The following is a 23,908-nucleotide window of genomic DNA, read 5'->3' as shown; positions in this document are numbered from 1 at the left end:
AATCTCAGAAGAAAAAAAAAAAATAATGGTGCTAGAGTTGCTAGGATAACCTTTTCCCCATAAGGCATTGTAGACGACACCCTGGGTTACCTTAAGAGCAACAAACCCAACAGCGGACTGACGCAAGGCAAGCAAACAGCCTTCTGGACCCAGGGAAGCCATTTAAGCCCATTTATGGATTTTGAGCATATACAGTCTCGAGACTGCCCCACGCACTCTCGGTGTCCGACATCCCGGCTCTCTCTGGCGTTCTCCAGACGCCCTTCAGCAACCCGCCGCCTCAGCTCCCCCCTTGGGAGCCGATGCCGCGAGCAATCCGACCGCTCAGCGCCCCCCTGACGGAGAGTAGACCCCAGCGCGTCGCCTAGCAACCCCAAGCCGACGCCGGGCGCATGCGCACCTCACACCGATACAGCCCTGTGAGGTCACTTCCCGCTTCCCCACTTTACTTCCGGGCTGTGCCGCGTTCCCGCCCAGCGGTCTGGTTCTCGCGCTTCGCGGGGAAACTTTTCCCGCGGCGCCGCCATCGGGCGAGGTTCCTGAGGGGCGCGCGACTCCGCCGTTGGTGCCCTCGCGCCCGGCCGGGCGCCATGGCCGGGGCCTGTGGTCGGGGCCGCGGCCGCCGCTTTGTGCCGTGCGCCGAGTGGCGGCGGCTGGCGGGCGGGCGCTGAGGAGCGGGCGGGCATGGCCTCCCCGCCCCACGGCGAGATGCGGGCCCTGCGGGACCAGGTGGCGGCCTTGGAGGCGGACCTGGCCGCTTGCCGCGGACAGCTGGAGCGGGCGCAGCGCCGGCTGCGGCGCACCGAGCGCCTCTACCGCGAGGCGCGGGACGGCAGCGAAGCACTGCGGCGGCAGGTAGGGCCCGGGGCTCTCCTCCGGAGCGTGGGCTGGGGGGGAGGGTGGTAGAGGCCTCTGAGCCACGAAGGTGGTTCCGTAATCTGAGGGGGAAGCGGCGTTAGCGGGGAGAGAGGGGCTTCGTGATGGTGGTGAGGGAAAAGCGGAGCGAAGGTCCCACTGGTGCTTCTGGGAAGTTTGATCAAAGTCACGCTCGTTCAGCACAGCGCGGGCGTCTTTGCTTGAAATTCAGCTTGCGGTTCGGTTCCTTAGAAATAACCCGAGTTGAGTGTTTTCTTCCAAGAGCGTCACTTTCTTGAGCAGAAGTGACTTTCTTGATGGCAACCGTCCATGTAGAAAATTATCTCCTGCTAAACAAAGACTGACCGAAGTGGCTAGAAGGCAACTGTGCTTTGACTGAGTTATAGACAATAAAACGGGATGTTTTTTTCCTGGTATGTATCTCTGTTTTCTGTAACGTCCCATTTTTCTTTTAGGTTGAAGAGCTCACTAAGGAAATCCACAGTAGGAAGCAGAAAGACACATCTAGCGTAGAAGTGCAAACTGAGGACTATGCGTGGTCACAAGCAGGTAGAGAGGGTGTCAGTCTGGAGCACTGTTGTGAACTGGTATCTTGGGTTTTTTAGTTTGCTTTTATTTGTTTTGTGTAAAACATGTTTCAGGTCCCTATCGGTAGCTGCATTAAACTTAGTAACCCAACATCAGCTTTTAGATTGTTTCCTGCTTATTCAAGTGGTATTTTTTTAGAACAGGATAAAGTGTAGCATGCACTGTATGTGAATTTGTGCCATATTACTCTGATATGTAGTAATCTCCAGCATTATACTGGTGTTTGTTGTTGTACCAATTGTTAAAGTATGTTAAAACAAGGCACAGCTCAGTTAAAAGTAGAATAGCGCATGCAGACAGGACTTAATAATGGATTTTTGTTAGACTACTTCTGTGCTTAAATTTTCAGTTAGTCTGGAACCATTTGGTGTGAAATGTTGCTTTGCTGATTTGTATATGTTCAACTTCTTTTCCCTGTAGATTATTACTACTATGAAAATTATTACAATCACACTGATGCTCAGGACTATGCGTCTGAGCTATCAGTTCAGCACAATCATGGGACTGAAGGCACTGAGCATGATTTCACAGAGGAGTCACAGATGGACACTAATATTCCTTCGAGGGTGAATAGCACTGAAGTTGCTGAAGGTGGAGGAGAGGAAAATTTGATCCAAAATTCACAGGTTATAAACCTATGGCGGGTTTTATGAATTTTGAAGTCAGAAATCCATTAATATTTAATTTCATTTAGAAGTTGTTCTTTCAGTCTTCATGTCAGTGTGTGGAATTATCTCTTCTGTGGTGGTGATGTAATAATGATAGCATACTTTCTTATGCTTTGAGTTCTTTGTGTGTTCAGTGTAATATTAGTCCTAGGTTTGCTTGAAAAAGTGTTGACATTCTAAAACATGTCCGATGTGGGTCAGGCACAATAAGAATCTAGTGTTTTTTTAACAGCAGAAAGCATTTAATATAGCCATGGTGAATTTCACTTGGGGTCCCATTATTTTTTCTTTCATAAGTGTAAGTAGGCAATGTATAAGGAGAAGAAAGCTGGTAGGATATTTTTTTTCTTTTTGTTTTTTTTTTTTTTCATGCTTCCCTGAGCCACGTTTGAAAAGGATTGGGGGAAACAGAGAATCTGGTATTCAGTTTCTTACTTTCTGGTTTTAGGAAGCAGAAGATGCTTCAGCACCAGAGGGTTCTTTGGCAGAGAGCTTGAGAGCTGCTGCAGAAGCTGCTGTTTCACAGACTGGATTTATATATGATGAAAATACGGGGTTGTATTATGACCACAGCACTGGATTCTACTATAATTCAGTAAGTTTAGTTTTCAGAATGCTTGGCATTTTTTCTCTACTGCAGATGTTTTTGTAGAAGTTGATATAAGAAGAGAGCTAAGATCCAAGCTGGCTTTAATCAAAGTTCCGTAATGTTTATATTCTTCAACACGTTTTTCTTAGGGGAATTGTCCAAGAGTTCTCTTTTTGTCCTATGAGGTGTATGTGTATATACAAGCATATATAGATGCCAGTATAAACAGTAACAAGTTATACTGGAACTACTCTGCTGAAAACAGGTTCTGTTTGCACCATTACATGAGACTCATTTTAAAAACAAATATGGCCGTAGTAAATAAAACTAGCTGTTTTAAGTTTTATTCTGTTCTTTGTTACTTTTTGTTTAAAGTCTCAAACTGCAACAGTATCAGTGTTACCAGGTGTGGATGTGGTGGTGTTATGGCATAACCAGCAAAGGTCAAAACACTTCAGTTCTCCAGTAGGTTTGAGTATTTCTTGGGGGGTGGAAATGACACAAAAGGTGTGTGTGGCACTTTCTTAGCTGGGTGTTCTGTTGTATGGTGTTTATCAAAGAAATGGTAATGCTCTTCTTTATTTTTCTTATAAAGGAAAATCAACTGTATTATGATCCAGCAACTGGAATTTATTACTACTGTGATGTGGAAAGCGGACGATACCAGTTTCATTCGCGAGTGGATCTGCAGTCTTATCAGGCTTCGGGTTCTCAGCATGCCAAGGACAAGAAAGGGAAAAAGAAGAGAAAAGATCCAGAGTGGTCTACTGCAAATGAGTATAAGGTAACTTCAGAACTTCTATGGGGAAAAAAAAAAAATGCAAGACCTGTATTATTTTGGTTTCTTCATTGTGAAACTTAAAAGTCCTGGGATTTGGTGTTTAGAGGATGTATGCTTCTTTTCTGAAAGAGTCTGATGTTTCTGAACCTTATAAGACAAGTTGCTTAGATGTAGCTAGTGTTAAAATTTTCTCATTGAACTGTCAAAGACAGAACTTGAAACTTTGATTCCCTCACTTTTCAGTGTTACTTCATTAAAATACAGCTGCGTAGACCTTTGAAGTTCAAAGTCAGTGAAGCTCTTTAGCAAGCACTCTGAGGTGAAGTTAGGCTACTGTGTGGACTGTTTTTGCATCAAATTCAGCATACCCTCTTAGCGTCTTGATTTTTGGTTTTTGCTCTTTTTTTTTTTAATATTCATGTGATTAATCCAAAAATTAAGGAAGGTTTTGAAAATGTAGAGACCCACTGCTTTTTCTCCATAACTGTACTCCAGAGCTGATTGCACTGATGTTTTCACTATATCCCTGCCATCATTTGAGATTGATGAAATATCTGTGAAGTTCTGATTACTTTAATATGTTCTTCTATTGATATTTTTTTTATCAATACATTTTTGTTGTCTGTGGCGTATAAACTGTAATCTTAGTAAGTGCTGACTGTAATTAACTTGTATTTTAAGTTACATTTTGTAGCTTCATTTCTATTCTCTTCTGATTGCTAAGGATATCTACCAAATAGTGCAGTTAGTAGGTATGTGGGAAAAATGTCTGTTGTCATATGCGTATTAAAACTCATGAAGCCTTCTCTTAATGAACACTGTTGCTGATGTTGAATCAAATTTATAATTTGCTGTTCTGCAGATTTGTTTCATTAGGATTTAATTGAATGTGTTATCTTTGGTTTGCAGGGCTTCCTTAGTTTGTGTTTGTAAAGCCACTGCTTTAACCACTGCATAATTTCATTATAGAGATTCCAGCATGGCTGATTTGTTGAAATGTGAAAGAATCACATAGTATACAAGCATAATCATTATGTAACATCAGGACGGAGCTTAAAATTGTGTGTTCAGAGTTCAGGTTGTCTGAAAGATTTGAAAATAGAAATTTACACTGTATGTTAGATGGATAGTAGTAGTTGGTCGATTACAGAATTTGTGTTTATATTCTGGCTAATGATAACTTCAGGTAGACCTTTCCTTTTCAAAAGCTTAGAGTAGATACTTAGCAACGCTGGGTGTAATGGTTGGCTAGATACAGGGAGCTAATGCAGTTGAAGCAAGTTAGTAGTTTTACCAGCATCTAAGTTCTGGACATGCTGTGAGCAAATACAGAATTAGCCTTCTGAAACTCTCAAAAGGCATTGTTAATCCAGAAGTTCATCATGTGCCCAGAAAACAAGTTGGAGAAATTGTTGGAATTAGCCTTCATCAAATAGTGCAATTAGTAAATCCCTTAAATGTAGTTTTGTGGTGAAATTTACCAGCTGACTTGAATGTACAAATATATTAAAAGTTTTGTGACATACATAGCTCTAATGTGGAAAATAACATTGGCTACCTTGTGGGATCCCATCCCCATCTGCTTATGTCATCCAACTGTATTGCAAATAGCTACTTGTCTGTAGCTCACTTCATGTTTAAGGTATCTTCTGTGAAGTTTGCACAATCACAAGGTAGGAGGTAAACATCCACTTTTGACGATGAGTTTTACTGATAATGAACTAATCGCTTAGCTTTGTGAAATAATCCATTTTAATCAACAAGCTAGGAGGACAACTGTTTAAAATATGTTCTTTTGCACACAGATTTGCACATCTCTGAACAAGGAATTAAAGGTTGTGTAATGCAAACTGTGGCACTTGCTATTTTATTTATATCTTCTTATGGAAGGATTCAAATTCACAGTTACTCTGCTTTAACTTTGAAAAATAAAAAGCCTTCCTATTGTTCCACTTATGTGTAAATGCACTATTAGATTTTGAAAGCAAAAAGCTCTTTAGGGTCATACCTAGTGCCTCTGAACATGAACTGATTTCTTGGACATCTTACTCTTTCTTTTTTTTTTTCCCCCCACAACCATTACAGATAGAAGTTGTTTTGTTTTGCCTGGTTTGTGAAGGGCTATCAGTGATAAATAAAGTAATATCAGGGTCTAATTCTAGGAATGTCAACATACACCCGGACGTTATTATCATTCCCCAGTTAAGATGAGAATGCTTCCAAGAAAATGCATGTGATCTGAAGAAGACAGTGAGCAGTGGATAAAAAGCTTGAAGTACAAAAATACTTGTTAAGCTTGCTTGCTTGCTTTTTCAGTAAGGGGGTTAAACGTAAACAAATATTGATAGATACTCAGTATTACTTATAACTTATATACAAGCAGTAAGGAAGTTTAGTAGTTGTACATGTGTACATATATGTACATACAATCACCGAAAATATTTATATACATAATATTGGTAGCTATACAGTTTTTACAAAAAAAATGGCTCAAGCCATTTAAAATAGATTTCATCTCCTTTTAATTTAAAAATGACTAACCATCATGCAGATAATTTCCTGTTTCTGGTGACTGGAAGGGGTAGGGGGGTCTTTTTTGTTTTAAGTTGCAATTTTGTTTGTGGCTACTGTAAGATATTTGGTGTGCTCCCTATCTCACATATGCTGCTTACTTAGAAATAATACACTGGGATGATTAACACTGCAGAAATAAAAATTGTTCTCCACAAATATTGCAGTGTTTGTGGAAAAGCAATATAAATCTGAGAATCTAAAGAATAAAATTAATAGTTAAGTAAATGTTCTTGTGTTTCTTAACAAGCCAAATTATCCCACAAGAAAATGTTAATGAGCCTCTGTGAAAAATGAATGTACTTATAATAGCAAAAAAAAAAAAGGGAGGGGGAACTTGTATAATTAGTGTCTTCTGAGAAGAGTTCCTAATTTTTTAAGAGCTTTGTGCAGAGATTGTTTTAAATCAAACTTCTTTATTATGAAGTTTTCTTTCAAGCTTGCTGCCCACATGCTTGCTTTTAATAGACCATCAGGTGTTGTGTTTGACAAAACATAGAATTTAGACTATATGCAGCTTGCTTAAGAGGGATTCGTGGAATTCTTGGAATTATAAGGCTTTAGTTCTTTTTCCTTTCTGTAGTGATAGGCCAAAAAAATTGATTTGAGAATTACCATAATTGCTTTCTGCACAAAAAGAATCTTTAAATAAGCAAATTCTGAGAAGTTTGAAAACCATTAAAAAAATTAAACAACAAAAAACCTCACAGGGTAGCATGAATGATATGATCTTTGATCCACTATCTAGATTCACATTTTCATACTAGTTGGAGAATAGACTTTATGCAATGGTCATCATGTAGTTTTATTTGCTGTATTAGGGCTTTGAGTGACACAGAGCAAAAATTAGGTGCTGTCAATAGGCTCTGATGTATGACTTTTTTTCCATAAATAGTTTTTACAGTTTATTCTTGACTACTGTCTGTTGGATTTCATTTCAGTGTGGTGCTCAAAATTAACTTTCACTGTATGCTTTACTATTATAGATCTGTCCTAATTAATTCAGTGCAAGAGACAAGGCTTTCATAGTAGCATTTCCCATATGACTCTTGAAACAGTGATTTTTATTTTTATCACATGTAGTTTACTTTTTGCTGATATTCATCCCATCTTTAGGTACGTCAGTTGACAGAAACCATGGCTAGTCTGAAGATTTCTTCTTTTGGATTGGCAGCTTCTGGTAAAGGTAGAGTTGAGACACCAAACACATTAGTCTGTGGATGTTTACCTTTAACCTTGATTCATATATTAAGAGGGAAAAGTATCTACTAGTTGATGTTTAGATACCTGTTTCCTAAAAGAAATTACTCTTTTTTTAAAAAAAATTTACTTGATCAACACCAGTTTATCTAAGAAGTAGACAAAAAAAAAAGTAAATTGGAACACAGTATAAGTAAAACATCTGAAGAAAACTTTGATGGTATTATGAGTATTTGGAGAAAACACCTGTTTGATATCACTATTTTTACATGGGATGTCTTGACTAATTGCACTACATGTTCTTTAGGTAAGGAAAGTGTATGCTTCCAGTGTTTCAGAGCTTCCCACTAATGTATAAGAGGACTTCACAGGATAGGAAGAGCTTTACTCCCTTTATGGTTTTTAGTTGGATTTTTGGATTGGAACTTCCAGTGTTGTGTAGAGTAGAAGATGGTAATTGGAGTACTTGTGAAATGGTGTTAGCAAGTGAAAGCTGAGTCATCTGAGTGAAAGAGTTGTTGAGAAATGTTTCTTGGAATTGCACTATGAATACACAAAATAATTTAAGTTCTAATTTGTAAGCGTACCCAAGAGTTGCATGAGCATATATGTAGCTCAGGTGTAATATAGAAATATAAAGTTCCTTGGAAAGAGCAAATTGTCTTTCTCTGTCACAGAAAAAGTATAGTTAAATGTTTCAAATATTTTGAATATGTAATTAAAACCATTATTATTCATGTGTTTAAGATGATGCTTTTGAAGGTCTTTGTACGTCTAGTTTGTGACCTGTTCTTTAGAAAGCAAAACCATCAGTTCCTTCCACAGGATACATGAAAACGATTTGCTGATCCTAAACTACTTCACTTGTATTTTTCTTTGTCAGAAATGCAGAAGTAAGAACCTCTTCAACCCTGTAGTTAAGAAATAGTTTATTATGGATTAGCTTCATCGCTCCTCTCAACTTGACTATTAGGCTGACAGAGGAAAAACCAGAGATTATGTAGTGATACTGCTTTTCAAAGCTGAACGGTATAGAGGCAGTCTCTGTCTAACTTGTGATCAGTTTAGTGACTGTTTAGATATTAGGCAAGGCAAAAAATGGTTCTGTTTGTTTTCTAAAATCAGTGGTTATATGGAGGCAAGTTATTAGCTGTTTGCAGAGGTGCACGTTCATGTATGCTACATAGGTTCTATTTTATTTCTAGTGTTTGTACATCACAAAAGGGTTTCTTCAATAGGAGACACTGCCAAATACTTTCAGCAGACCCAGGCGTAATATTTAGACATGATCAAAGTGTGAATTTTGATGTAGATATGTGAAATCATTACAGGGCTCAAAATCCATAGTCTTTGGGAATGCAATTTGAAGATCCTCAAGTTTGTACAAGATTTCTAAACATATTTATAGCTAAAATATTTCAGGAGCTCAAATGAAAGTTTAAGATTAAGGCACAACTTAAGACGTGTTGACTATGCATGATAATAGCTTTGTTTTTTTAAATGCCGTTCATTATCTCCCGGGACAATCTCCTTGTAGGCTTTCCAGAGAAACAGGTTTGACTAATGGGTCTGTTGTTTTTCTGGGTACAGGGTCTGTCAGTTGCTATTAAATCCTGCATTAAATGCTTCCACCTTTTGCTTGATGTTACTTGTTAGGTAACCATTCACTTCAAGTATCAGTTCAGTGTTTTTCTTTATTGTCCTCTTGCTGTTGACATACTTAAAAAAAAAAAAAAAACCTCTTTTTTTGCTGTCTGGCCCATGGCCAGTGTTAACTGAAGTTGAGCTTTTGCTTTTGTTGTGTCTTTTCCCTGCACGTGTGAACTACAGCTCTGTGTTCTTCCTGTGAAGTCAGATCTTGCTTCCCGAGAGCGTGCACTTTAGGTTTTTTTTTCTTGCCTTAATTCCAGGAGAAGTTCACTGTTCATCCAGGCCTGTCTTCTGCCCTGCTTTCTTGACTTGTGGCATGGTGGGGTGGCCTGCTCCTGGGCTTTTAAAAGGTGGCTCTTGACAAGTGACCAGCTCTTGTGGTTGCCTAAACCCTCTAGAATGGGTTCTCTGGAGGACACTGCTGACTAGCTCCCTGAGAAACTTAGTCTGCTCTTTCAAAGTCCAGGGTGGCAACTCTGACCTTTTTTCTCCTGATAATAAAAGATGTTGAGCTATTTCATGATTGGCTGTGGCCAAGACAGCCACCTATTGTGGCATTCCGTATTCTCGAACAACAGGTCAAGGAGAGCGCCTTTCCTATTTGGCTCACTCAATACTTGCAACAGAAAATTACCTTCAACATGCTTTAGGAATTTCCCAGACTTGCTTGTTGTGGCGGTATGATATTCCCATTTTATGTCTGAGAAGTTGAAATTCCCATAAGAACAAGAGCAGCCAGTTCCATAGTTTCCCTAATTGCCCATAGAATAGCTCATCCCATTGTCCTGGGGGGGGGCAGTTGACAATGGGCACCCACAGTGTTTGCTTTACTCTCCATCCCCTTATTCCTCATCTAAGGACTCTCTACTGTACCATCCCTAGTGGCATCCTGTCTAATCTCTCCCTTAGCTACAGTGCAACACACCACCTCACTTGCCCTGTCTATCTCTCCTGAGCAATGAATAGCTCTCCATTCCAGCACTCCAGTCATGGGACTCATCCCACCAAGTCTCACTAATACCAATGATACCACTGAGAAAGGACCAAAGTTTCCAGTTTATTCCATTTTGTTCCTTATACATCTTGCATTGGGATACAAGCTTTACACATGTTTCTTTCTAAACTCCCTGGGTCAGTATAGATGCTACCATTAGGTTTGTCACTTTCAGATGGTGCTGTACCATTGCTGGGCTTAATCTCAGTGCTCCTAATAGTATTCCCTTCCCATGTCAATGCTAGTTTAAAGTCTTCCTGGTCAGTCTCACCAGATTTGGGGATGTTACAGACAGAGAAAGCCCATGATATGGACTAACTGTGTGACACTTCTTTTTGGCCAGATTACTGTATCATTGAAAATAAACAACACAGGCAGTGGATTTACAGCCCTCTTCCTTCCTAGTTACAGTTCATAGGGGTTTCAGGGAGGAGGGCAAATGCAAACTGGCATTCTTTAAGGTAAAATGTGAGATCATTTAATATTTGTTGTCTTACTGAATGTGCTTCAAAAGCATACGTTAAAGCCCTAAGCAATAGTTTGACTACTGGGCTGAGAGGAATTCTTAGTTTTGACTTGTAACTGTGTCACTGGTAAGTTTTTATAATAGTAGTCAATTTCATATTTTCTCTCAGTAAAGTGCTTTAATTTCTGTGGTATAAACATACACATTACTTCATGTATTTTGAAATGCGAAATACTCTATGCAGAAACTTCCTGAAAAAGTCAACTTTTTTTTAACTTTATCTGTGTTGCAAATTTTTGTATACATCAGCACAATGGAATGCTTTAATTCTGAATCTAAAAAAGCAAATGATTATACAACAAAATCTGCTATTATTTCTCTCTTCAAGTTGTTTGTGTTCATTTCTTTTTTTTTTTAAGATGATCATCCAGGTTACCAAATTTAGAATTACATTTTCAAGGTACTCTGGCAAAATTGATGTAAAACTTTGTAGATTTTTCAGTTCAAAAATGTTGGTCTTTTTTTCTGCCCGTGAAATTAAGTGATGATGGAAAAATCTGTAATAATCTGTCTGCCATACTGTGGAGATATCTGGTGCAGTCAAAAACAGATTCTCAGTAAAACCTGTTCCACACAGCACAAATGAGACTTAGAAGCTCTTCACAGGCTTTTGTTTAAGTTGTAGTTTTGAAAGGAGAGAGAGCCGATCATTAGGCAAAAAAGAGTGGGCCTTTCTGATTTGTGGAACCATTCTGAGAGGGACTGGGAGCGGGAAACAAGAAAAGAAAAAACAGGAGGGAATTACAATGAAGATTAAAAAAGCTTAAAACAAGATGCAGGAATTCTGTTAGGGAGGGACAGAAGAGTCATAAAAGCAAAACTGGAAATCAGTCAATGGTATTTATAAGTGAGAGTAAGAGCAAGGATTGTAACTTTTTGGTAAGAAAAGCCGAAAGAGTTAAGTGGAGACTGGAAAAGGAGTGTAGTCCCACTAATCAAGTAGAAGATGGTTTTATATCCAGCAGTACATGAAATGTGCAGAACTTTCTTGAAATGTAAGCATTTTTTAATAGTTTTAAAATAATTGCTAATGAAGAATTTAATTCCAGGCTGATAGTGGTCTGATAGTGGACTTAGACTCAATTTGTGTAGAATACAACTTTCCTCAAGTGTGGTTTCTATAACTCTTCTCCAGGATATGGACACAGAAGAGCAGAAATCATCTAACAATTTGAATTGCTTTTCTACTACTGAGCAAGTTAGTTCTACCGAAGAAGAAGAGTCTCTTAATGCAAGAAAGAAGACAAAAATGGATGCAAAAATACGAAACAATCTAACAGCCAAAGAATCAATTGCTACAGACAGTATGAATTCTCATTCACACAAAAGTACACCAGATACTGCAGCATATACAGATGACAATAGAATAGTAGACACAGAAAGTGAGCCAGAAGAAGGTGAAATTACAGATTCTGAACGTGAACCTTATAGCAGTACAGATGAAGTAACAAGTGAAGAAACCAATGATTCAGAAGATTCAGAAAATGAAGGTGAATTATACCTTTGTTGTATGATATTACTCTATTTTTCCAAGTTCCCATTAAGGAAAAAAATGTGAAGTAGTTTGGATAATAATAAATAAATTAAAGCATCAGACTTGAGATACTTTGGGGTAAAAAGCATTACATATTACCAGTGTTTCTTTATTTTCATTTAGAATGTAGGTGATGGTGTTTTTGTAAAAGCTGTTAGAGCTGTAACTGCCTGGGCTAATGTGAAAACCTCAGCAGTAGAATAAATTTGTTTACATTAGGGTAGTGACGAGAATAGAAAGTTTGTTGCTAAAATTAAAGATTCTAGCGCAGACCTCACAACAATTCTGTGAATTAGTTTTTCAGTTAATGTATGGTATTTCCTAGAATCATCTGGGTTGGAAAAGTTCAACCATCAGCTTGACCTACCCAGTCCCATTGCTAAATCTTGTATTTCTAATGCTGTTCATAAACAATTACATGTAATTCAGTGGGAGATGAAGTCCACTGTGGTGAAAAGGAGCACTCAGTAGTATTTAATAACTTCTGAGTATATTCTTGTGGCAACATATAAGAAATAGCTATAGAGAGAAGAACCATGTATGTTTATTTGCACCAAATAATGTTAGGGTCTTAAGATCTCCAGAACTGAGTGGTATTTTCTGAAGGTGAGAGTGAGGAAAATGTGGAAAGATTTATATGAACAGCTGGTACATGCAAATAATACTGCAAGTCATAAGTCTGTACTGCAGCCTGGGCCCTGCTCAGAGTTTTAACAGTCAAGTTTGTTTCTTCTGCTTTCCTTCCTTCTCTTACTCAGCTACGCCAGTTCTGATTGATTAGTGCCATTCAGAATGTATGAATGCTGATGCTAGTAAGCATGCTTTCTCTTGATAATTTTCTAAAAATCCACTGCAGTGCCAAAACACTCAAAAATGGAGATGATATCTCTTCTTATAACTTTTTATCTACTGTTTTCCACTCTTGCCAATGTGTTCCTACCTGAGACTGTTGAAAACTGTTGCTGCAAATATGTGTTCAAGAACAGAATTCACAGAGCTGCTGGGTTATTGATTAACAGACAATGAGGAAAAGAGAATGCGCATCCATAGGCTTGTGTTATCTGTTCTTATGCTTAAAGATAGTAAGAGTAGAATCATTAAAAATATATTTGACAGAATTATCTAATTTATTTGCATGAGATTCGTGATGTGGCCTTTTGAAGAGTATTTGGTCAGCCACTCTAGTTTTGACGGATGGATGATGCTAATAAATTATGTTTTTCTTTATATGTTATATGTTATGGCTGTACGTAAGCAGTCATGGACGTGCAAGGGGGAATTATTTTTGCATTGGTAATTTAGTTTGGAGGCACAAAAGTTTAAAACAGTAGTCTAATCAAAGTTTTCTCTCAGATGTACTTATACATTCCTTTTTCTGAAAGTTCATAGGATTGTGCTAGAAAATTGCAGAATGTATATCAGTTACTATCAGAGAACTATGGACTACAGGAGTAAAATTGTTGATGGTAACTTTTTTTCTTTATAATTGCAGATGAAGAAAAGATTTGGCCTCCTTGTATCAGAGTCATTGTAATAAGATCACCAGTTCTACAGACTGGATCACTTTATATTATCACGGCTGTGAAACCGGCTACAATTGGAAGGTAAAACTGAGTGATATTTGTCACCTATATCTGAAGCTGTATTATCTTCAGCAGCATAGGGCAGCATTAAGCCACTGGGGATTGTTTGTCCCCACTGTTCCTGCTTGTCCTGCTTGCCTTCAGTAGTTGTGAGGTTTACTGTCTTAAGGTTAGCCCCCAGTAAGAAACTTGAGCTGTGTCACATAATGTATTTGTTATGATAGCAGTGTATGTATTTTATGTAGTTCAGCAGTCCTGGTAACTTGGTATTTTGACTAAGTCCTAATAGCAACGTAGCTAGAAGTTAAGAAAGTACGCACGCTTTATTTCTGTGGCACTAAGATAACTCCTTCAATAATTCAGAGTCACGAGGAAGCATGACTTGAGATTCTCATTTGAATCCTGGTAGGGCTGATTCACCACTTTGAAGTATGTGGTGTGTTGTTTGCTAACCTGCATGCATTCTTTAAGTTCTGATAGTTGAAACAAAGTCAGGTTTCATCATAGTCATGATGAATTTAATGATAAATTAAAGCTTTCTTCGGTGCCTACTAAAATCTCCAGTCATTTTCAACTGCTTTTATCTGATGCTGATTCATATTTCAATTTGTTCGTATATCTGGAGTTTTCTAGTAGTTCCTCTAGTAGCTATATTGTTTCTTTATCTCCTAGTTTAAGAACTAACATGTAAATCCATTCATCATCTCTCCTAGTATCTTTGAACAAAAAATCTGTATTTTTAATTATTTCTAATAACTTGTCTACTGCTATGATGAAGAAGTCAACTTCAGTCTAGAAGACTGATGCCAAGATGCACAGCAGAACTTGAGGATGCAGTGTTCAGACTGGTATTTACAGGCCTTGCATGAAATGAAAAGTTCATTTAGAAATGCCAAGCTTATAGATAAAAGAAGGTAAATGTATAGCATTATCGTATATTACTGTGTAGTTTACAGAAGACTGAAAGCAAATGAAGTAAGGCCACACATTGTGTATATTGTAAGATAGTACTTCTGTATCTGTAGAGCTTACAGGTAGTGCTGAAGAGAAGCATAGTATTAAGGTTCAGTTGAAATGCACCTTTTGTAAGCTATTATTTGAGCTATTTCTATCTTGTCACAATTTATGTATTAACTTCTTTTTACAGAGAAAAAGATGTTGGCCACACACTTCAAATTCCTGAAGTTGGAGTCAGTAAGGTAACTCTTGTTTTTCTCTGCTAATAAGCAGATCTACATCTGGAGAAAGCTTTATTTCTTAGCTTTACATCTTGCCAAATCATGAGGGCTATTTCTTTTTTTTAAAGGTGTGATTTTAGCCACTTCTTTAGCAACAAAGTTAGGAAAAAAGAAAGCATATGGTATTTTACTCTATGGAAATATAATGTAAACAGCAGTCTGATTTCATATTCTAGAAAAGCAAAGGTTTTTTGTTCATTTTTTCTTATTTAATTGGAGTTTTAGTAATGCACAGTTTAATACGTAGTAAATAATTATATTTTGAATCCTGAATATATTAGTAATTGAACTTGAGGAAAATGGGTGGTTGTGTTAGATACTGACTGTATTGTAAGACATTGGTGTCAGCTAGTTGGAACTAGGTGTAGAAAAATCCAATCCTTATAGCTAAGCTTAGGAAAACAGGTTGTGTTGTATTTTTAAGGCAGCTGTGTGAATGTATAAGTGGAGTACAGAGCGCTTGAAAATATAACAATTTTATTGAAATGATGTTGTCATAGAATAGTATTTGTACTTAAGAAAGATTAAAAATGAATTATTTGCTCAAGTTTGCTAACTACTGCAACACAGACCATAAATATAGCTCTCTTAATTCAAGGTATGTTTATAGACCTATAATCTAAACAAAAAAGTCAATAGAACACCTGCAAGTGCATGTATTTCAAATAAGCTTTACTATGTCTGTTCCAGGCGATAGTTCTGATTAATAAGCTGTGTAACATTTTATACTGAAAATTTTTTAGAGATGATCTGTTCCTGCTATTAATGACATTTTCTGGCTTGTATTTGAAACTGGATTATAGAACAGCCAAAGAGCTTTTATATTTTCTCTCTTGCTTCTTAGCACAGCCAACAATATTTACCAATATTTTGTGGATACTGAAGTTGTTTGAAATTCTTTTCATTAAAATAACAGTGTGCAGAAGTTATTTCACTTTGTAAATGAAGAGGCACACATGAAGATAGATGACATGTCTAGAAACCAAAAGTTACTACTTTTTAAGTATCTACTTAATTGTCACTTATCTACATATCTAAGTATCTACTTAACCACTACATCAGTACTCGCAGTTGATAGCTGTGGCATTAACTTTTCTTTAAATGTAAAATGAGATTGAAATAAATAACTTGCTGCAGATTTAACATCTCTTGAAGTACTTTCGGCTCATGTAAAACGGAGGTAGAACTAAAAATACTAAACAGATTACCTAGTGGATCTTTCCACTATTACAAACATAAACCAAGTAGTATAAATTTGTGAAATACTGTTTTAACTTACTGAATTCAGCAACTGCTCTGGCAAGTAGCATCTGCTCTAAGTAAGAAGGGATTTGGTTTTAAATGAGCACTTTCTCCACAGGTTGATTTATGTTTTTTCACTGCTATAGCAAAAGAGATCTTTGTCAAATTTGAAATTCTCTTGTATAGATTCCCTGATTTTACTGGGAGTCTTAGATTGTGGAAGATATTTTAGTTAGCTTAGTGGCCATTTTTGAAGGTAATGTATTTGTAAATTGATTCCTATGTTTCAGGAAGACCATGAGTTTTATTTTCTCTGTTCTGTCTGGACATGGGACCAATATCCATATAGAATGGCAATAGATTTTTTTTTTAATTGGTTTGTTAGACTTTGATAGCCTACTTATGAAATTACCTAAAAGGAACAGGAAATAATGCATAGTGATTCTACCCTAAGCATTAAGATGCAAGTGAAAGTGAATTACATGAAATTTATGCAAATGTGCCACTTCCAGCTATTTCAAATGTGAAAGTAACCTGAGCCCTGTAAACTGAGATCGGACTTTTTTTAATTACACTTCTCTATAAGTGTCTTCTTGATGTCTTCCAGAAAGAGCAAAATTGAGAGTGCTATAACATACCTTACAAGGAAAAAATACCATTTATTCATTGGAACAGCTAAGAATTACTTATTACTGTGTCTTTCAATCTTTTAAGTGAAGCATACCTTCTATCTAGGAAATACATGCTTTTTCAGTACAGAGACACTTTGTGGTTCAAACAGATTATTAATATAATGTGTTAGCTTATGATGTTGCCACTCATTCATGTACATTTCAAATTGCTTAGAATGTGCTGTTAACTTTGAGTGCCAAAGCCACATAGCTAAGAGGCTCCCAAATACATTCTGAAATCTTACTTTAAAATAGCATTTAAATTGTCAAGTATTTACTTAATGCGAACGTTTCACTTACTCTTCTATTTGTCAGTTCCATGCAGAAGTATATTTTGACCATGATTTGCAAAATTATGTTCTTGTGGATCAAGGCAGTCAGAATGGAACAGTTGTTAATGGAAATCAGATTTTACAGGTGAGTGTTTGCTGTTACAGTGCTGTGTACATTGCAGAAAACTAATTGTATGGTTACTTTAAAGATGTCATGGCAAATTGCTAACAATATTGTCATTCCTTGATTTCCTTCAGGTTTTAGGGCCATTCTTTGTATTTTATGCTTGTTTTGTATTAGGAATTAGAAAAAATCTACTGTTGTTAGGGTTGCTAGAGTGAAATACCCACTGTATTTTAAATGTTTATGTGCATTTGTTACTTCAGACTTTATCAGTAAATTATAAGCAGTATTCATGTAATGGAATTGGTGCCCTGCATTCGTAACTAATAACTGTGGCTGCCAAAACTTTCTTTTGCTGTAGCCTAAAACGAAATGTGATCCATACATCTTGGAGCATGGTGATGAAGTGAAGATTGGTGAAACTGTGCTTTCTTTTCATATACATCCCGGCAGTGACACTTGTGATGGATGTGAACCGGGTCAAGTCAGAGCACATCTTCGCCTGGATAAGAAAAAAGAATCTTCTGGTTAGTGATGTTATCATTGGATATGGTGTTGGTTTTTTTTAAATATTATTATTGATTGTTATCTTATAAATTAAAAAAAAGAAATCATTTCAGAGTTCTGTTATGATTTTCTTCTCAATTGAGAATAGCTCTGCAATATATGATATGTATTTTCTTTTTGGCATGTGTCTGTGTAATAATCTTAGAATAAAATTCCGTCTGATGCTGGAAAAGAGTTACACTATTAATTAGAAATTGAATCCTGTGTTCTTCCTTCTAGTTTGCCCAGCACTTAGCAAAGAAGAGAGAGAGCTAGTCAGAAGAAAAGCATTAAAACAAATACGGGTAAAATATGGTTTACAGGTGAGTTTACAGAAAATTAAATGTTTGAGATCTACATCTACTCTGATTCCTGTATTAAGCCATAAATTTCAGTGAATATGGAAAGCTTTCAGAGTTCTCAGTCTGATGGGGTAACTCAAGCATGTCATTTGTACACTAAATCATTATTTACAGACTTCTGAAGACAGAGCAGTGAGGTCATCAGAAATAAAGAATTTAAATATTCTTTGTCTTTAATCTATTTGTAAAGAACACAGAATATGAAGACAACAAAGCAGTGAAGAATCCAAAGTACAAAGACAGAGCAGGAAAACGCAGAGAGACCATTGGAAGTGAAGGAACTTTCCAGAGAGGAGATACTCCAGCTTCTGTACATATGTAAGTTTGTTCGGATGCTAAAAAAAAAAAAAATAAATCCAAAGAGTCCTCTAATGAATTGTACAGAACTACAGGGAGTATCAATTACTTATTAAGATACAGTTTGTTATCTTATGAATTACCTGTATATAGTGTATCAGGAGAACTATAAAATAGCTATTCTCACTTCCCAGTTCATATGCTATTAACTCCTTGCTTTCCCTTATGAAATCCAGCTTGGTTGTTATGATGGCTAAATCACTGTCTTAACTCGAAAGGAGCTCAGCAATTGCACGACTGACACCTTTGACGCCTTGAATAGCCTGTTTTTTTTGTTGCGTCCCAATAATGACATGTATGCAAGTGTTTCACCTGCATAATTTCTTTCAACTGTCAATATCCAGCCTTTCGTAGTGTATGCATATTTTTACCTCTTAAATGATGCTTATTTTAATCTTCCTTTTTAATTATTCATTTGCTTCTCTAGTTGCTATTTTGTTTTAAAGAAACACAATCTTGTAGGTGCTTGTAAGTTAGTAAAGGGAAATGTGAGACAATGAAATGTGTTTGAATGATTTGGTGGGAAGTAGTGATCCTGCCTTCTCATTAATGCAGTTGATTCCCACCCACCTGTGCTGTATCTTGTAGGTCCTGAAGTCAGCAAATAGAATGTGCTTTAAGAAAGTTGGTATTGAACAGAGTCTTGGAATAGCTTTGGTATATTTATGAGAAAAGTAGCATAGAATCATGGAGGCTGGAGAAGACCTTCAAGATGATCAAGTCCAACCCTCAGCCAGACCTACCAAGTCCCCTAACTAAACCATGTCTGTTAGTGCCATGTCTGCACATCTCTTAAATGCCCCCAAGAATGAGGGCCCCACCACTCAGCTGGGCAGACTGTTAGTGCTTAACCACTGTCTCTGTGAAGAATTTCTTAGTTTTCAGTCTAAACCTCCTGTACTTGAGACTATTTCCTTGTATCCTATCACTTGTCGCCTGAGAAAAGAGAACAACATCCTCTGCAGTCTTTCAGATACTTGTGGAGAGTAGTTAAGGTCTCCTTCTGGCATCCAGACTGAACAACCCGTTTCCTCCCATTCTCCTCATAAGTTTTGTTTTCAAGTCCTTCACCATCCCATTGCTCTTTTCTGCGCACTTCTGAACATCTGGCTATCCTTGAAGAGAGGGACCCAAAATTGAACAGAGTGTTCAGGAACTTGCAAAGAAGGCCATAGGGCCTTCTGGGTAGCTCTTGATGGAAGAGTGGTTGGGTCCTGGTTTCTAGAGTTGCATATGTATGAACATTTGTCTTTCAGTATTTGAGTAGAGAGCATATACTTTGACTCTTGCTTATCAATTGTCTTAAATTTTCTTTAAAGTGAAATCAGTGACAGCAACAAAGGACACAAAATGTTGGAGAAAATGGGATGGAAAAAAGGGGAAGGCCTGGGCAAGGATGGCGGTGGTATGAAGGACCCAGTAAGTGTCTCTGGTTTTTGCTTAGAGTACGAAGAAATAGAAGTGCATTTGCAGTTGAAAACATCTAATTGTAAGCCATGGTTCACTTTAAACGTTTCAGAAGTCTTAGTGGGAGGGAATAATCTCAGTAGGACAAACCTCAGATCAATTTTACTTTTATCAGTGAAGTATTCTGAAGTTTTTCAATGGTTTCATCACTTCAGTAGAAAATGACAGTAACATTCATGGTTGTTAGGAAACTGAACAGGGGATGAGAGATACTGGATTAATAATCTCCAATTTGAGTACAAAGTCTGGAGGAAAACTGCATCTATATAAGTGATGTGAATTCAAGATTGGTAGAATTCTTTCCCTCTGAAAGTTACGTAGCACAAAACTCAAACTAGACAGTGAGCCAGTGAGAGAAAAAACTGGCTCAAGCCACAAATATCTAGATTGTAGACTGTGATTTAACACTTTAACAATACTTCAGATGCTTGTGTATGATCTAGGTAAATTAGAACTGCAAGAGAATTGCCAGGAGGAGGGGAAAGACTAGTATTATGAACTAGGACTTTTAAGTATTTAGAATACCTAACAGTTACAACAGTCTCTAATGTATTTGACAGATCCACCTTCAGTTACATAAGATGCATGCAGGTTTGGGTACAAGTAGACCAACCTCAATTGAAGATATTCAGATCGTCCCAAGCAAGAATAAGAAGAACTGGGAGAAAGCAAGAGAAAGGTTTGCTGAAAACTTTCAAGAACCTAAATCGCAAAAAGATACACCTAAGAGTACACCTTGGGTTAGGGGGACTGTAGAGTAAAGTATCTGGTTCCACACCAGGGTGGGTAATACCTGTGTGTAAATAGTTGGGAGAGAATTTATTTTTATTCTTTTTTTCTTTTGCTAAAGCAGAGTTTTGGTGATATGTAAAATAGAGTTGTGAAAAAAAATATGCAAGATTAACTTGAGTATGTTAATTGGTTTTCTGTAGTCTTCATGCTTTTATAAAAACACATTTTTAATAAATGAATGAAACATAGGGGATATTCAACCTTAAGTACTTGAAGATGAATCTTATCATGAGCAGGAAGTTTCTTCAATTCTGTTTTTACCACAAAAGTTCATGGAAGGTCAAAACATCTGTTAAATTTAAATACAATGCTTATAACTTTCAAACAGTGTTTTAAAAGGAAGCTGAAACAAACACTTCTTCACCTCACCAAGCGCAATGAACAGAATGTTGTATTGCCTTTTCCTCTCTTGTATGTTTATTCACGACTGCCATGAAACTGCTCAGCAAGAGGTACATTACTCTTAAATTCATGCAGTCCACTACTAGCCATGTCTCAGCTTACCTTCAGTGGAAAAAAAATTGTTTTTTAATGATCCATTGGTACTGTTTAGAAATAAATACAGTATTCCATGAAATAAACAACAAACATTGGTGAAGAAAGCAATGTTCAGAGGACAGCTTGTAGCAAAAATTTTCTTCTGTGAAGAATTTGCTTGAAACTTGCTTAGTAAATCTGTATCATGCCTTTTAAAACAGGAGGTATGTTTAGAAAACTGCTGTCTGTGTGTGTTGTTTATTAACTTCTTGTTCTGATGCATCCATTGCTGGCAATGGAGTTTCTGCCAGAAAAGAAAGCAACAACAACCAACGCATCTTTGGTGGGAAAAGGATTGCCAAACTGAAGCTAACAGCTTGGTATTTATTCACTGTTCCTAAACATAATAAATTATTATAAATTTAAGCAGTGTGCTTCTTGATACTCCCTTGCACATACATAGGATATTGTTTCACAATTTTAGCTACAGCTATGAATTGCTGGCTTACTTTGCCATTAGATTAATAACTTCGCATTTTCAGAAGACATATAGCTGAGGAAAAAAAGAATAGAAAAAAAATGTTCTATATTAAACACTCATACAGTAATTTTTAGTTTACTGAGTGTCTTTAAAAAAAAAAGAAAAAGAAAAACACTGATCTCTGTGGTTTCCATGTATATCAAACTAAAAATTTAAATTTGAAGAGAAAAGAATATATTTTGTGTGTAACTCAGCATGAACCTTACCTTCCCCCTCTCCCCAGTTATTCAAGTCAGAGCTCTGGGAAAAGTCAGTCACTGTTTTATTGTTGCCAAGCAAAATACAATGTTAAAAGATTTGAGTTTGCATTCTGTAAAGTTTTTGAAGTAGGAGTTAATTGCTTCAGAGATGTGCACAGCCTCCCAGTCCAGCACTTCATAGACATCCACTTTTGGTAGAGCAGTAGCTCCTTTTTGAACAAATAATTCTGTATAAAAGGTTGAAGCTTAGTCTCAGTTTAGTAGTAGTGTGACAAATCCCATTATCTCTTGATGCTGCCTGAGAAAACAGGAAAAACAATTCCATTAATACACAGCACTGTTCACATAAAAAGTGGAAAATAAGGTATGACTAATCCTCATCAACCAGTTGTGTAGCTTTATTGAGTAGAAAGACATGCACTGAGCTAAGGAAGGCTCTTATCCCCTACTTTAGTCACCCCTTAGTAAGTTCAAGTAAAAATGAGTAGGGTAGAAGCCTTTTGTGGCATGCAAGCCTTATGTGCAAATGCAGCATCGCTTTCCCTCATGTCGGGAGGGAAACATGAATTGCCATTGCACCCTTATAATTTCGGAGGCCATAACCAGTAAGATACAGTACCAAGTTAAAACTGTCTTACCTTCTCAGTCCTCCAGGCATCCTGTCAGCTCTTCCAACTTACACTACAATCATCACACACACAAAACCTTTTCTGCGTGGCCAGAGCCAAAAGTTTTAGCAGTTCACTGTATATATATATATATATATATATATATAAAAAACATCGCCAGTGTGTGTTTTTTTGTCTTAAAGCCATTAAGAACAGTAATAGCTTTATATAAACAAAATAGTTTATACAGACCTAACAGGGAATTCTGCGAAGTGCCAGCTTTCCAAACATACTTTGGAATCTAAAACAGACTTAAGAGCGATACGTTCCAATCTTCAGTGCCGAACACCTCAGCAGTCAAGTAAAAACACCGAACACGTTCGTCGCTGACTGAAAGCCACCATCAGAGCAGCGGCTCTGAACTGTTCAAGTGAGGAAGGCCCGGACCTGCCGGGCAGCGGTCTTTCCCGCGCTGCGCTGTGCCCGCCTGTTGCGCAGCGCCTCCCGCCGCAGCCTCCGGCCCTGGGCCCCGGGGAGCCGTGCTGCCGGCCGCGCCCCGCCGCGGGCTGCCCTTACCTCCCCGCCCGGTCGCAGCCATCTTGTCCATCCGCCCTGCGCGGGAGAGAAAGAAGCAGGGGCGTGCGCCGCGGGTAGGACCCCGCTTGTTTGAAGGCTCCTAAGGCGGTCGGCTGCGGAGCCCGACCGTGAGGCCTTTGAAGCAGCTGCCGCGAGAAGAGGAAGAGGAAGGGAAAGAGGAAGGAGGAGGAGCCGAAGGCAAAGAGCCGCGGTTTCACTCTAGGCGTGCTGGTCGTGGCGAACTGCTGCCTGAGGGAGCAGGGCGCGGCTGAGGCAGGAGGAGGGCGGCAGCGCCCATGGCACGCGGCCGCTGAAGGAAACAGCACCCACAGGTGCTCTGTTAAGAATACGCATCAAAATGAGTTTTTGAAAGAAACTGTCTTCTTTCTGAAAGAAACGACAGGCAGCCGCCAGCACAGCCAAGCGGGGGCAGGCGCAGCGGCTGCCTCAGCCTGCTCAGGGATCAGCAGCATCTCTAACAAACAAACAAATAAATAAATAAATAAAATCAAACGGCTGATTAAATAAAGCTTTGGTGCATGACTTTCTGTCATCACACTGGTCACTGGGTCTGGTTTTCCAGCCTTCCATCTTTTTTGTTTGGTGTGTAATACAACAGGACAGAATTAGGCTCTAAGATGTCCAGTGATTTTAAATGGGGCTTACTGTGTGTCAGTATTATAAGAACAGTTCCTTAACTCCAGGCCACACCTGGAGTCCTGTGTCCAATTCAAGGAAGACATGGATGTATTGAAAACAGTCTAGTAGAGGAGTGAGGAAGGGACTGAAGCATCTTTTCTGTGAGGAAAGGCTGAGGGAGCTGGGACTGTTCAGCCTGAACAAGACAAAGCTTGGAGATCTCTCTTTGGCAATCC

General features: G+C 38.0%; 1 protein-coding gene, 1 long non-coding RNA gene and 1 other non-coding gene across 4 annotated transcripts; 1 reads left to right on the top strand and 2 right to left on the bottom strand.

Moving 5' to 3' along the window:
- The first annotated feature begins 447 nt into the window (after positions 1 to 447).
- Positions 448 to 21,534, top strand: AGGF1 (angiogenic factor with G-patch and FHA domains 1). 2 transcript variants are annotated; one of them, XM_414679.8, is made up of 14 exons: positions 448 to 855; positions 1,332 to 1,425; positions 1,885 to 2,090; positions 2,581 to 2,727; positions 3,317 to 3,505; positions 11,579 to 11,933; positions 13,470 to 13,581; positions 14,708 to 14,759; positions 17,027 to 17,128; positions 17,469 to 17,634; positions 17,894 to 17,976; positions 18,206 to 18,333; positions 19,692 to 19,791; positions 20,400 to 21,534. In XM_414679.8, the coding sequence occupies exons 1-14, from the start codon at positions 685 to 687 to the stop codon at positions 20,598 to 20,600; spliced, it is 2,106 nt and encodes a 701-aa protein (XP_414679.3). In that variant the 5' UTR covers positions 448 to 684; the 3' UTR covers positions 20,601 to 21,534. The 2 variants fall into 2 exon arrangements, with proteins under 2 accessions (XP_414679.3, XP_004937392.1); XM_004937335.5 differs by lacking the exon at positions 11,579 to 11,933 and adding an exon at positions 7,190 to 7,259.
- Positions 15,259 to 23,194, bottom strand: LOC107051953. Its single transcript, XR_001463957.4, has 3 exons — positions 23,034 to 23,194; positions 21,856 to 22,147; positions 15,259 to 17,609 (listed from the first exon to the last, which is right to left on the bottom strand). It is a non-coding gene; the product is annotated as an uncharacterized LOC107051953 (long non-coding RNA).
- Positions 22,373 to 22,502, bottom strand: LOC112530794. Its single transcript, XR_003072607.1, has one exon. It is a non-coding gene; the product is annotated as a small nucleolar RNA SNORA47 (small nucleolar RNA).
- Positions 23,195 to 23,908: the final 714 nt, after the last annotated feature.

Source organism: Gallus gallus, chromosome Z, assembly GCF_016699485.2.
Source record: "Gallus gallus isolate bGalGal1 chromosome Z, bGalGal1.mat.broiler.GRCg7b, whole genome shotgun sequence".
Classification (NCBI taxonomy): domain Eukaryota; kingdom Metazoa; phylum Chordata; class Aves; order Galliformes; family Phasianidae; genus Gallus; species Gallus gallus.
This window is presented reverse-complemented; position numbering and strand designations above follow the sequence as displayed.